The sequence below is a fragment of the Asterias rubens genome, chromosome 8, assembly GCF_902459465.1.
Source record: "Asterias rubens chromosome 8, eAstRub1.3, whole genome shotgun sequence".
In the NCBI taxonomy this organism is placed as follows: domain Eukaryota; kingdom Metazoa; phylum Echinodermata; class Asteroidea; order Forcipulatida; family Asteriidae; genus Asterias; species Asterias rubens.
In genome coordinates, this window is record NC_047069.1 from 13754022 (window position 1) to 13769128 (window position 15107).

At 37.9% G+C, this 15107-nt stretch overlaps 1 protein-coding gene across 1 annotated transcript; it reads left to right on the forward strand.

Moving 5' to 3' along the window:
• The first annotated feature begins 365 nt into the window (after positions 1-365).
• LOC117293715 (major facilitator superfamily domain-containing protein 8-like) lies at positions 366-15090 on the forward strand. The gene is made up of 14 exons (XM_033776137.1): positions 366-582; positions 1225-1355; positions 2847-2867; positions 3766-3866; positions 4154-4197; positions 4769-5012; positions 5831-5944; positions 6674-6801; positions 7857-8004; positions 9618-9762; positions 10784-10915; positions 12425-12543; positions 13213-13520; positions 14215-15090. The coding sequence occupies exons 2-14, from the start codon at positions 1237-1239 to the stop codon at positions 14596-14598; spliced, it is 2007 nt and encodes a 668-aa protein (XP_033632028.1). The 5' UTR covers positions 366-582; positions 1225-1236; the 3' UTR covers positions 14599-15090.
• The last annotated feature ends 17 nt before the right edge of the window (positions 15091-15107 follow it).

A 15107-nucleotide genomic window follows, 5' to 3' on the forward strand; every position in this document is an offset into this window, starting at 1 on the left:
TTTCACCAACTGTACGGTAATAAGCGATGGGTTCAATGCAAACATTAGAGAAGATATATTTCCTTTTTGGAAACTAGGGAATCAAATGATGTAGTCGAGATTGGCTCCTTTGGTCTTGGTACTACCAATGGTAGAGAGGCGTTTACTTGACCAGGTTTTGATCGCACTGTCACTCCCAGGTTTTTTGTAAACTAAATTTCACGAACCCTCGCGCTCTCTTTCCTGAAAGAACTAAATTGGCGTTCAGCAAGCATCTGACACTGAAAATAATAGGCATGTATAGTTGGAAAAGCATCCCAAGGGAAACATCAAACCACCTTTTTGTAAAGAAGACAATGAAGAAATTCCAGTTTTAGAAACGCCCAACCCGAATGCAATGCAAGGCTTATGGTCTGGGTATCGAACCGGGGTCTCACAGAGTGAAAGGCAGGGACAGAAACCACGAGCCAACCCGACTACCCGTAGCATTGCTAAATAAGACCTCCGTTCAAAAACGACTCATTTTTACAAGATGGGGACACTTTGTTCGAGTTTAAAGTACCTGTTTCTCTCAGTATATATTCGGTCGACCTTTCTAGACAGGTAAGGATATAATTTGACCTAAATAAGGGAAATGAAGTATGGAGATAGTCCTGTGTGCGTGCTGCAGCATGGAGCTCATTCGTCTGATAGGCTATCTAGCCTGTTGGGTATTGAAATTATACGTAGACAACACTTTACTGCTTGTTCAAACCAAAACAGTTCAGCTATGTTGTACCACGGAGGTACAGTGTGGTCTTTTTCTCATTTTTGTTTGTTCTGATTTTGTAAAAAAATTAATAGTGTTGAGCTACAACTTACAATTTACAAGCCCCATCAGGAGTATGTGGATTTTCATCTTAATTCAAGCCCTGTAATGTAGCCTGTAAAGTGTAGATCCTTGAATCTCTTTGTTAGACTTATTGAACATCGGTGCAAAAGAACATACAATTTTCTTACCATTTGTCTATACATACCGTCCCTTTCATACCTCCGACCCAAATAAGCTCCACCTATCTTAACTCCCCCTCTCTCTACTGACCTATATTCATATTTTTATAATTATTTATCCCTACTCACTAGTCTTGTTTGTTGATCTTCTATACGGTCCCTTCATAATCCTGCACTCCCCCATATAGGGATTATACCAACACACCTGTTGTGTTAAAGCAGTTTTCTTACTTGATATTAATGATATTCTTGCAGATTGGTGCTGATATGACCTTAGCAGCAGAATATTATGATCCACATACAGGTCCTGGGTACACTTCACCCCCAGCTGACATAGAACCAATTGCAGACATTGATGCAGAATCAGGCAAGAAACTCACCAGAAAGTGAGTACCCTATATCCTTAACCCATATAGCCTTGTCATTTGCAGAATGCACACTCTCCTACTATGGTCCAAAAGAGTAGAACACTTTTCCAAGTCGCATCAAGGATGCTCAGACTACTCCAGACTTATTAACTTTTGGTTTTTACCCAATCACACATGTACACCAATGTGTGTAAGTATTGTATACTGGGTACTTTTCCGAGTCCTGTAAAAAAATATCACAGGCATATTACTCGGGTGGGATTCGAACCCACGACCCTTGCAATTCTAGAGCAGTGTCTTACCAACTAAACTACCGAGATTACCCGGTAGCTAGAGGCAAAACTTATTTGTTGAAGAACTTATCAAGACTTATTTGTTGAAGAAACTCCTCAAATGTAACTTTTTTTGTAACAAGTATATATTGTAACTAATTTTATGTAACTGTCTTGAGCTGGCCTTGGATTTTGAAGCTTTATAAAAGTTTTCTGATTGATTGATTGATTGATCCTGAACCCTTACACAATGTACTCCAAACCCCATCCCAGACACAAATCCTAATCAATCCCTGATCCACACACTATTCTAATATTCAGCCCCTAAAAAAATGGGCCCATAACAAACAAAAACAGCCCACCTGAAAACACACACATCCACTTTTCCCCTCCTGGTCTGCCCCATTCATTTGGTGCTCGATATGTTGGCATGGTGTACCCAACCTCCTTGTGTCCTGGGCAAATTGGTGATTCTTTAGAGGATCTTAGAGGAGTGGGGGGGGGGCTTTTGCATGAGAGGAAATGAAGTATGTGAAAGTATGGGAACACTTGGGGGGCACCCTCTGCCACATCTCAGGCATGGTATAACCCCAACCCATTAGCCAGGGCCCAATTTCAGAAAGCTGTAAAGCAGAAAATACTGCTAGACAAATTTCTTTACTAAGAGTTGAGTGGAGCACCAGTCACATTAATTTTAAACTTTATGTAATTTTGGCTGGGAAACTGTTTCTGTTAATATAGGATTTGAGGCATTGCATGGTGAGGTATCAATGTATATTTGGTTTGCGGTACCACCATGTGTGTATCTACTTGCCAGGTAGAGTTGTTCTTAGGGAACTGTCTTGCTTTATTCTACTGCCGTGGAGTAGATAATCGGAGGTTCGGGAGACTTCTCAGTTCTGAAAAGAACTGTCCTGTTTCTGTTAAGCAATACTTTTATGTGCTTAGCAAGTTTCTCAGGCTTTATGAAATTGGGCCCAGACCCCATCCCCTACCCCTCCTTACTCAAATTGATCAATTGACTTGTCCTATTTAAAAAAAAAATGGAAAGCAATAACGACCTCAAAATTCAACCCTAGCAGAATCAACTTTTTTTCAACTAATCTTTCTCACTTTAGTTTTGGTAAATGAAAGAAGTTTTAAATATAGCTGTTTCCTTTTTCATTTTAGAAAAGTAAGCAGAGATACCTTAATCACTAATAAACCATTAACATCTGTAATCCTTTTTATTTTTCAGACAAAGACGAAAGTTGAACAAGTAAGTATTTTTGTTTTTATCCATACAGCAGAGTTATTCATTTAAAAGGTCTATTTCAATTGATGCACCTCAAAACATCTCTGAATTGTAAATGACAAAATATTGAAGACTGTAATGCCAGGGCTCACATTTGTTGGGCAAGACTACTAGTTCTTGTTGCTCATACTTTTCTTTGGGCCAGACTTTTGTTCACAAGAAAAGATTCAGAAAGAGAAATAGTAAAATAGAATCAAAATATTGAACTTGTTACTGCTGTCATAAGTTTTTTTTTTTTACTTTGTTGTTTTAATTTTGGTGTTTACCCATACACTGATATGTGTTAGCACTGTATTCTCAGTACTTTTTCCGAGTCCTGTGGAAAAAATATTACAGGTATGTTACTCGGGTGGGATTCGAACCCACAACCCACGACCCCAAAAATGTCAAAGGCATGTTCCTTGGGTGGGATTCGAACCCACGACCCCAAAAATGTCAAAGGCATGTTCCTTGGGTGGGATTCGAACCCACGACCCCAAAAATGTCAAAGGCATGTTCCTTGGGTGGGATTCGAACCCACGACCCACGACCCCAAAAATGTCAAAAGCATGTTCCTTGGGTGGGATTCGAACCCACGACCCACGACCCCAAAAATGTCAAAGGCATGTCCCTTGGGTGGGATTCGAACCCACGACCCACGACCCCAAAAATGTCAAAGGCATGTTCCTTGGGTGGGAGTCGAACCCACGACCCTTGCAACTTTAGAGCAGTGTCTTACCAACTACTGAGGTTGCCCGGTAGCTAGAGGCAGTTCGAATCCTATGTTTTGGCAGCGGGTACCGCAACTTTATTATTGCCCAATATTCGTGAAAACACACATCTATTACATATTCATAAAACTGTAATATCTTGACTTTTTCAGAGAAGTTACATTGAAGGAAACCGGTGAGACGTCTGATGAGTATGATTCAAGATGGGTCTCTATTTACATTGTGTATCTTTGCGTCTTCCTCTCAGGAACTGGTGAGTTTTTAAATTTCAATTATTTGATCCACTACAAGCCTTGGTTTTATAGGATCGTGCCTGCACAATATTTGGCTTTTTGCATTTATGTTATGTAATGTTGAGTATGGAAATAAATGATAACATTGAATTGAATTAAATTGCAATCCATGACTGCTCTTAGTCTCACTCCCATGAAAGCTTGAATTTTTTAAATTGTATTTCTTTTAGAAAAACTTGTTTCCTGTTTTTACTCATGTTCCCTCTACAGGGAATTAATTACAGTTGTATTTTGTTTAAACCAACAGGTTTTTCGCTGATCCTGCCCTCTGTCTGGCCATATTTACAAGAAGTAAGTTATGTTTAATTCTTAAACACAGAAGAGCTCAGAAATGAATTTAGTTTTAATCTCAAACATGTATCTTATCATTTCAAATCCTCCCCATTTAAAATGCCTTTACTAAAAGTAAATATTGATTTTCATTGATAACTTTCACCCTGTTGAGAATTTTTTAAATTTAAAAGAACAAGATATTTTTCATTTTTTTTTTTTTACAAATGGTTTTTAATTGAACCAAAAAATATTTACTGGGAGGGAACTGAACCTGTGACCTTTGGAGTAACCAAAGCTATTTAGCCCTAGTGTTAGCAGTCTACTTATTTTGGCAATATCTTTATGCAGGTTACCCCAGTCAGAAGCAATACCTGTTGTATTGCTTTAAACTGCTGTATAATCAGGGATCACACCCAAGTTTACGATATACCCTGGGAATTGTTAGTAGAGGAATCACATTCAGGGGATGCGACTCTTGCTTTTCAGTCTGGTTAATGTTTTCAGATTGAAATAATATGTTTTCCCTGATGATTTCTTGATTGATTGATTGTGTACCTAATCAACCTGTCTTGCCCTTTCCCTATTCAAGGTAGACTCAACAAGCACGACTAACTTCCTTGGATTCACAGTGGCTTCATTCGGCCTGGCCCAGTGCATCGGCTCACTGGTCTTCGGCTGGTGGGCAGACTACTTCAAGTCAGTCAAGATGGCGCTGATCTACTCCGCAGGGCTGACTTTCATCGGTAACATGGTCTACTTTCTGGCAGACTTTGTCCCGACTAACGGCCGATGGGTCGTGTTGGCTGGACGTTTCTTTATCGGTCTTGGGGCTGGTGAGTCTTATGTTTAACATATCGATAGAATATTGAAAGCAGCTTTTATCATGGTGAATCAAGTTGGTTTTGCTTCCACTCGAACCAATGTAATTATAAAATCAAGGCTTGGAGGGTATACATGGGAGTCGATATGATTTACAAACACAGGGTACTTATTCCTCCATGGTATAACAGTGACTGCTCTAAGTCCTGACAATCTGTTTTAGGACAATCCCATGTCTGAGGTGTTGGCTAAAATTATTTTGATCCAGAGTCTGTTGCCACCTACTCCTAGGGCTGAAACAGGGTTACCCCCTTTACAGTCCATATGTATGTAAGCTTGGGTATCATCAGTCCGAAGCCTGGCTGGTAGAGCAGAAAGCACTACCTCCCCAATTCTATGTAGCAAGTGTCACGACCGAGATTCAAACCAACACCCTGCTGGTGAAACACCAGAGATTGAATCCAGAGCTCTTAACCGCTCGGCCATGACACGCCAAAAACACAGTACACTAGGGTTAGGGTTAGGGTGAGAGTGAGGGTTATGGTTAGGGTTATAAACAGGGATGTTAGAACATAAATATGTGCAAACAGCATAATGTAGCCTAAAACTTGCTAAACTATACTGTCAGCCTAATGAAATCTATCAGAGAATGTGTACATAATAATTAGGGGGCCATATAAAATGTGAAATTTTTTTTATAAGGGAAAATTACACTGAACTCGTTGCAGTTTCACCTGTAGAATTGAATATCGATTGTCATAACAACTATAAATAGTTGTTTATAATACTAGTACGACTGACTATTACAACTTTTTTTTTTTTTTTTTTACAGGGGATGTTGCTCTTGGTCGTACCTATGTGGCTTCAGCAACTACAGTCCGTGAACGCACGGACGCTGTAGCTCTTATGAGTGCATGCATCTCCATTGGCTATATTGCTGGACCATGTAAGTTATCTGCATTGAGACAATTGTTTCACCCTTTAAGCCAAGGTTATAAACTGGTAATGAGCCCCCCCAAAATGTGCAGATTTTGTATCCTTGTTTGTTTAGATGGTAATGGTAGTGAACATCATGTAACATTGTTTTGTCTGAAGTGCTGTCATTTATCAGAAATCAATATTTGATGTTGACAAAATTAAATCTCCAAAGATTGCCTGGAGGCTGCCAAAATCTGGCAAAATAGTGGTGACAATTTGGACACAAGCAAAAGAAAACAAACTGGCCAGAGAAATGTAATACTCAGTATTAGAAATTTGTACTTTTTTTATCTGAGTGATATTTTGAGGCAAATAAACCACTCTGCCCCCTTAACCAAGGAGTCCCCATATACCAATGCTTACATAATATAAATTTGAGGAATAACTGTTGGTCACTGGGTTTCAAGTAAATAACACAATATTCTATTTACTTAAGTTATTTAAGTCTTTATCAGACATATTTGTGAAATTTAGTTTGTGTTGTTGTTTTCACTCTATATATTTGTCCTCTACCTTAACTTGACTGTTATTATCTTTTTACATTATTCTTTTTAATGTTCCTAGTCATTAAATTGTTAAATTCTACTGTTTGTTTGTAGCTGCTTGGCACCTCTGAAAAACTGTTTTGTTAAGGGGTCTCCTCAGGGTAAATACGAAATAAATAAATAAATTAAATTATTATAAATTCTTTTCTCAGTGTTGCAGACAGCGTTTGCCACCATTGGTTATCCCGGCTGGTCCTTTCTTAATATGTACTCCGTGCCAGTCCTATTCAGTGCAGTTATTGGAATTGTCAACATTGCTCTGATTGCCATCAAATTCTACGTAAGTCAGTCTGGTCTGTCTGTGTTCATTATAAATGAACAGTGCAAGAGTTCCCAGGTCCAATGCACAAGCTTCCGTTACTCTTTGGTGCACAAGGCAGTCGCTAGGGACCATCAAAAACATGTCAAATTGGACTTTTACAAACAGTCATAACTTAAAAACCACAAACCACAAATATACCGCCCTCATTCGATTGTTTAGAGCAAGTGTTGAGCTTTTGTTTTGTGTGATGTTCGACAAGGGGTCCTTTTGAACAATTTTGAGGAAAACAAGGTGGAATGTTTCTTTTTTGACTTAAAAAAATAATAATCTGTACACCCAAGTGTAAATTGCTCCCTTTTGACAGACAGATACAAATATTCCACAACACCTGCTCTATCAAAACTCACGAATGAGAAAGTTGGGCCTGGTTGTGGTTTTCAACAATAACCTTCTTGCTCGCTCCTTGTTTGTATTTTTCTAGTCAAAAAATTGAATTCTTTTCAATTTAGTGTATATTTCTAAAGCCACTTGTCTCTGTTGTTTGTTGTATTTTTGTAATTTTAGTATTTTAATGCAATGTTTGATATTTTAACTTTGTACATTGAAGCAATTTGGCCACCTGTTTCAATTGAATGTGTTGATAATAAATAGACCTGAAATATAATATAAAGTATCAGAGGCTGGCATTCTTAGGCATTCTCATGTTCTGTTGTTGAAAAACAAGGGTTAAAATCCGGGTTGAGCTTATCATTTTAAAGGGGGAAAAAACCCAATATAGACAACACAACTGTTCGTTTATTATTACCCTTGCACTGATGTATGTTTCATGCAGCAAAATCATTGTGTCATACAATTATTCAAAACAAGAGGTTCTTGAAGAATTTAAAGATTTGTACTAATGAGATTTTTACTTCTTTTAATTTAATTTAATATAATTTAATTTGTTTTTTTGTATGTGCATATTTGTATATTTTGCTTTATTTTTTAATATTTACCTGCTGTTTACAAAAACTGAACACCTAGTTTATGTGATGTCAAAACATTCAATAGCTAGTTATTGTTCTTACATTAAGGATGCACCTGTAGCTGATAGGATGCTAAAGGAACAAGAGAAGTTAAGGAAAGGCAGTGTAGCAGCCGACGTCTTGGAGAATGGAAAGGATGGAGCTAAGATTGAGAAGGGTGTGGATGGAATGAAAGATGATAACCACAATACTGATGGTAAGTTACTTTCTCTGATTCTCAATCCCTGTCTTAAGTTAGAGACACTGAACACTATTGGTAGTTTTCAAAGACCAGTCTTCTCACTTGGTGTATCTCAACATATGCATACAAAAACAAACCTGTGAAAATTTGAGCTCAATTGGTCATTGAAGTTGCGAGATAATTTTGAGACCTCAAATTCTAAATCTGAGGTCTCGAAATCAAATTCGTGGAAAATTACTTCTATCTCGAAAACTACGTCAATTCAGAGGGAGCCATTTCTCACAATGTTTTATACTATCAACCTCTCCCCATTACTTGTTACCAAGTAAGTTTTATGCTAATCATTATTTTGAATAATTACCAATAGTGTCCACTGCCTTTAAGCATATTTGGCTGTAGGCTCTGTGTTACGTAACAACTCTAAAAAAACAAAAAAAAATACCAAAAAACCATAGCCAATGTAAAGCAAAGAAAACATGCTATAACCATTGTGGCTTTATTTGACTGATGGCACACCCAAACAAAGATAATGACAAAGTAGGGAGACCACCAACATAGTATACAAATATTGACTGCTTTGAGTGCTATGGTTAAAACTATGACCCCCGAGGTGATCCCCCGGAGCGTTCTATTTTCCCGAGGGGAAAATAGAACGCTACGGGGATCACCGAGGGAGTCATAGTTTTTAACCATTGCACGAGTAAAAGCAGTCAATATTTGTTTAATAACACCCCAAACATTTCTAAATACTGTACTTTTATTATTAAGTTACAGACCTGAATGCTACAATCCACGGACGACGCGAATACAGATTGCAAACACTTTTACTGTGCTGCATGTAGTGTCGTGCAATCCGAAATGGTTACAGACTATTAATTTATCATCCTCGTACACGCAACGGACGTCTGGGTACTGCACGCCGTGTGCTAGTCTTTGGACTAGCGCATGGCAAACCGACGCACTATCACACGGCCGTCGTCTAGCAAAACTAAGACATGTCATGTGACGCGCTCTAAACCAATGAGCAGGCAGAATACTTGCAAGGGGTGTTATAAAAATAGATAGCTCATTTGGTGGAGCGCTGACATATTAATCCAGAGGTCGTTAGTTCAAATCCCGCTGTAGCCAATTTTTCTTTGTTCAACCTCAAAACATTAGTATTTTGAACGTTTTTATAGAATGTTCCGGTGGTCCTTCAGAAAGCTTCATGAGCAGAACAAGCAATGAACACTCACTTGAACATTCATCCCATCCAATCCACTAACCCCTGGGAGGCATGAACTGGGAAACAACGCTGATTGGCTCAGGAAATTGGTTATGCATTAGATGTCAAGTGCGTGCGCGCGTAGTTTTAAATTTGTTTTGTGTTGATCACGCCTTTTTTAGATTGAATAATGAATATGTACGCTCATTTATGGCTCATTTAAATGTGCTAGCATATAGGACATTTAAATTTTGCCAATTCCAGGGGTTATGATCGAGCAAGGCATACTGGGAAAAAATGGTACGGTGAGATCGATCACCCCTTGGAGCGAGGTTGAATCAGAACGCTTCTACCATTCAGACTTTTAAAAAAGCTCCTTAAGCTAGTGTTAATTTGACCCAATCTCATGATTATGTCATTGCAGGTGAGAAACGAGGCAGCACATCCAGTGATAGCAGTGGCTCTTCATACTTCGAGGATGACAGTGGCGCCAAACTTGACATTGTCGCTGTCATCGTCATTAATATCCTGTTCTGTGTCACATCATTCATATTCAGTGCACTGGATACGTAAGTACAAAGTCAATCCTCTAAAAAAAAAATATATTATTATTATTATTTCTTGAAATGATTTCATTGGAATAAACTCATGAGAGACCATTCATTTATTTGTGTATACACTGTTTAATCAGGTTTCATAGTCATTCGTATTTGGAGGGTGGTGACGGTGATTGGTCTGTAATGATATTGACACTAAATGTGTAATGAAAAACGTATTTGGGCTTTCCCAAACCGGCTACATAGTGTAACTTTTTCTAATTTTTAATCTCTGTATATTTTCCTGTAATTGGACCTCTGGTCGCCGTGGGAATTTTGTTTTTTGATGAATAAACCATTAATGAATGAATGAATGAACATTGGTTACAGGTTTACCAACCCATGATCTACAAAAGCTCTTCCTTTAACCCAGGCCTAAATGTTGTCCTGTTTTGTGATAATTTATCAGGCCCCTGTGTAAATTTGTTGGTGTTAATACTACTTTCCTTGTACGCCTTATATATTTGTTTTCATGTACCTTTATTTTCATGTATTTAATCACTGCAACATTGAAATAAATGTATTATCTATCTATCTTATTTGGCTTCTCAAAATCTGTCTGATTGCATTGAAATATTCATGATCGTGCCTCCAGATCCCATACTGATCACACCACTTTTGGTAAAAATTCCTTCTCTGTTGCAGGGCCATGAGTGTGGAATGTTTTTCCCTCTTCCTTACCACCCCATTAGGGAGGCACCATCTCCCATCATCTTCATGAAATTGTTAAAAATCTCATCTTTTTGCATAATCAAATGTTTTGTTATATTCTGTTCCATTGCCTTTGTATTTGTACATGTAACTGTTTTGTACATTGTTTACATCTGTGAACAAGCGATATATTATAAAATTATGTATGTGTATGTAAACCTACTCAGTTATTAAAAGCTTGTTTATTAAGTCTGTTCTCCTTCTGAGGATTTATTTTTGGAGTACCTATTTTAATGAACACTCATGTTTTTTTTTTTATTTTCATTTAAATTGTTTTCTTTAGTGTTGGAACTGCTCTGGTAATGGACATGTACGGTCTGAACCAAGAAGACGCCATCTTATATCAAGGCATCTTACTCGCCTCAGTCGCATGTCAGTTCATCGTCGTTGTCCTCCTTCTTAAACCATTGAAAAAGTGAGTCATTCCTATCATAGGTTTAAAACTTGACGTCCTTGGTTATAGGGTTCGAAAGAAGTACATTATTTCATTTATTCTCACTAAAATATTTTCTTTCTTGTTTTTTTCCCTCTTTTTACCAACCCCTAATCTACACAATCGTTTATTTTTTTTGTGCTCCTTTTTGTATGTTTTCTTGTCTGCTTGTTTGTCTTTCTTTCTGTCCGGTAGGCTAAGGCTTCCCTCCTCATGCTCCTTTTTGGGGGGATTTTCCCACACATCAGTTTCTTCTTCAAGTTCTTGTTTGTTTTTTTGCCCTTTTTTGTATGCCTCTTTTGTTAGTTCATACAATTGTGTATTTCAAGCATGCACCTCAGTATGTTTGTCTTTCTGTGCTATGGAAATAAATCTTGTACAAATGAATGAATGCATATTTAAAAGCCAAATGCTTTCTTAGTAGGATTTGAAACTTTGCATGGTTGGAGTATTACTAAGACAGGTTCGCGATAACACCATGTGAAAATCTCTTTCTCTGATTGTCTTCAGGAGCATGCTGGACTCTGTTGCTTAATATTGCTTAATTAAATTCCATTATGCCAGGTTAAATTCTAAAATAAAGGACCTGACCAGCACGTTGTTTAATTACTTGTTTTTAAATGCTCTGGTATGAGACCCTGCCAACCACAAAAAAACTCACTTCTTTGTTAACATCATTTGTTCCTAACTCAATCTATCTGCTTAATTCTGTAATCAGTCGGTAATTAACAATTTTCTCCCCGCTGGAAAGGGACATAGTTTGTAGTTATAAAACTTTTGAAATGTGATAACTTTTTAAGTTCACAATTGTATGTAACTGTTTAATTGTACGATTTACTGTATTTTCTGTATATTTAGTAGTTTAACTTTTATTATAATCTAACAATAATAAAATTAATATAATAATCTAATTCAGTGCCTAGCGTTTTAGTGCACTGGACTCAAGCTCTGGTGATTTAGTCATCAGGGTATGAGTTCGCATCCCAGTCATGACACTTGCCCCCATCTCCCACAAAATGAAGGCCTACAACTTGTATCTTATTCAATATGTTTCTTTTAAAATTGATGCACATGAATTCAGTATCTTAATTATATTTACGTACAGTTTGGATTACATTGGAAAAAACAAAACAATCAATGACTGTAACTTTAACTTAATATTTTCTAGGTTCATAAACATAAGAACATAAAAACCCGATCAATGACTGATAACCTATAACTTAATATTTTCTAAGTTAATGAGCAAGCGAGGCATCTTCATGATGGCAAATTAGGTGGTTAACTTTTATAGGCCACTGTGTATGTTCTTATATGAGTTGTTTTGTGATTTTATAGTTTCAGTTGCCAATGGAATACAACTATCTGTATTCTTTTAAAATAGTAGGCCTACCTTATTCAATATGTTTCTTTCAAAATTGTATATGCTCAAAGTAGCATTACAATGACAAACACCAATCAAAACTGATATACCTTAAACTTTTTTTTCTCCAGGTTAATGAGTGAGAGAGCAATCTTCATGTTGGGATATGTCATTGCTACTATTGGAATATTTGTCATGATACCATGGGGAGATATACCACTGCAGGACATTTCAGAAGGACAAGATCAAGGTATAAAAGAAAGACACCGTGGTGAAGCCATCTTGGGCCTCCTACCCCCAACGGTTGGTGTAACCAGAGGGGTAGGGGGAGTTGGGGGCCCCCACTCAGAACCTTTGCCCCCCACCTCTTTCCTTCCAAGTGAGAATGCCCCCCCCCCCCAACAAAAAAAAGAAAGAAAAAAAGAAAAAGAAAAAAAAGGGAATGGCACGTTGTGGTTGAACGGATAAGGGTGGTGGTTCTGATCAGCAGAGTGTGGGTTAGAGTCCCAGTCATGACACGTGTCCTTAAGCAGGACACTTAACCATTGTTTCTGCGTCCTAGGGATGGGACGTAAAGCTGTAGGTCCTGTGTGATGTGTAATGCACTTTAAAGATACCAGTGCACTCCTATCATTAAGAGAAGGGGTTAAGGGGTTTGCGAAGGAATAGGTCTCATACTTCAACTCGTACATGTAGCTCCACACCTTGTAGGAAAAATACTTACAGGGCATAAGGACTTCACGGTGGTATGCGCTATATAAGAATGGTTTATCATTATTATTATTGTCAATGATTATAAATTAAATGGACCCTTAAATTATGTCTTTAATTGGTTACTATCATTACTGTTATTTTTTGAAATTGGTCCAGGTTTGGATAAAACTTCAACTTAATAACCAAACACTTTTCTCTTTATTAGATCTATTTGATGAGTTCCTTGGTGGGGTAAGCCCTTGGCCCGAGGTCTGCGGGGACTCGGACCCTGTCAGCGCATTGACCAACCCGGCCAACCAGGCCGTGGGGATCTTCAGCGGACCCACAGGGGTAGGCGGTGGTAATCTAACCTATGGGGTATGCTGGGAGCTGTATGAATGGTGTTGTTACGTTCCACGTATCTACATCTCACAGTACTTGATAGGGTTCTTGCTGGCTATGGGGGTGTCTTATGGGTTCTGTTTCATCATGGCGTCTACGATCTACTCCAAAGTACTTGGAACAAGCAATCAGGTGAGTCAGATTTTGGGAAACTATGTTTGGCATTAGAGGTACTGGACATTATTGGTAATTGTCAAAGACCAGTCTTCTCACTTGGTGTTTCTCAACATATGCATAAAATAACAAACCTGTGAAAATGTGAACTCATTGGTCGTTGAAAATGCGAGATAGTAAAGAAAGAAAAAACACACTTGTCACACGAAGTTGTGTGCTTTCAGATGCTTGATATCTGGAACTCAAAATCTAATTCTGAGGTCTCAAAATTAAATTCAAATGTTTTTACTTCTTTCTCGAAAAACTATGTTACTTCAGAGCAAGCCCTTTATTCACAATGTTTAATACTATCAACAGCTCTCCGTTGCTTGTTACCAAGTAAGTTTTTATGCTAACAATTATTTTGACAAATTACCAGTGTCCAGTGCCTTTAAACGGTGTGTAAAGAGTTGATATTTAAATATTGTGCAATAATTTTGTTTACTATTTTTGTCACTGTGTGATAAATACTTGTATGCACACTTTTAAAACTGTAATGTCAAATTTTAATTTATTGTGATGCCATACAGTTTTGTGAGTCTATAACTTCAAGTGTGACATAATCTAACCCTAAACAGTCTTACCCTGGTCAATATTGTGATTTGGAGCTTGCTGGATTTTGATTCCGACGATTCATTTTGATTCTATTTGTTGATTTTTGTCTTTTCTCCAGGGTAAAATGATGGGCTACCTCACAGCAGCCGGTAGCCTTGCTCGTATCATCGGCCCAATCTACATGGGTCAGATGTACAGCACAGTGGGCCCACGGCTCTCCCTAGCAATAATACTTGCCATGCTGATACTCTCCGTGTTCCTGGGTGCTTGGCACTACTCTAAGTTTGTCCCGTATGGAACCAAAGAACTTTTTAAGATTCACTACTCAGACATGGAGGGGTATGGACAGAGGAAGAGTAGCACGGCTAAGGGTGAGGTAAATCCGACATTCCAGGGTGACGGGATTGAGAATAGTTATGCTACTGTGGATGAGTCTGATACTGTCCAGGTATCCGTTACCGTCAACGAGCCTGCTACAGTCGATGAGTCAACTGCTCTATAAATTCATGGGATAAGTTTGTGGAATTGCTGAAAGAATAAGCAGTGAGATCGGAAAGAGAAAATGTAACTGTTAGGGGCTTCGCAGGCCTACTTCTGTGCCATCTAGTCTTTATCTAGGTGCCGTTCAAAATGTTGGGTTTTGCTTATGGACAATGCCTTTCACAACAGGGTTATTCCACATTTTTAAGGAAGTTGTGCTAGGAGTATTTTTTAGAGGAAACTGGTACACAAGTGAAATCTTTTTTGGGAAAGGGTGATGAGAGAAGTTGTGATCTCTAATATCCAAAATGCATACACTTCGAAAATCATGAAAAGCTTTCAGTTTTACCTTATGTTGTGATTACTTATGCCAGATTGTTGGTCGAGTTCAAGTGGGGTTCATTAATTCATAAACTTGCAAATTGTTCTGATCAATATTTTACTGTTTTTTTTTTATTGTTTATACAAATATTTAAACGATTTTTCATTACTATTACTCAGTTAAATGTGCAGAAAGTTTGAAACCAAACA

What these genes read in the sequence shown, in the direction of transcription:
- LOC117293715 (XM_033776137.1), top strand. Translation starts at nt 1,237, where the DNA reads ATGACCTTAGCAGCAGAATATTATGATCCACATACAGGTCCTGGGTAC. An exon ending in CTTTATCGGTCTTGGGGCTG is followed by an intron (nt 5,013 to 5,830) that starts GTGAGTCTTATG and finishes TTTTTTTTACAG; the next exon opens with GGGATGTTGCTCTTGGTCGT. An exon ending in TGATTGCCATCAAATTCTAC is followed by an intron (nt 6,802 to 7,856) that starts GTAAGTCAGTCT and finishes TCTTACATTAAG; the next exon opens with GATGCACCTGTAGCTGATAG.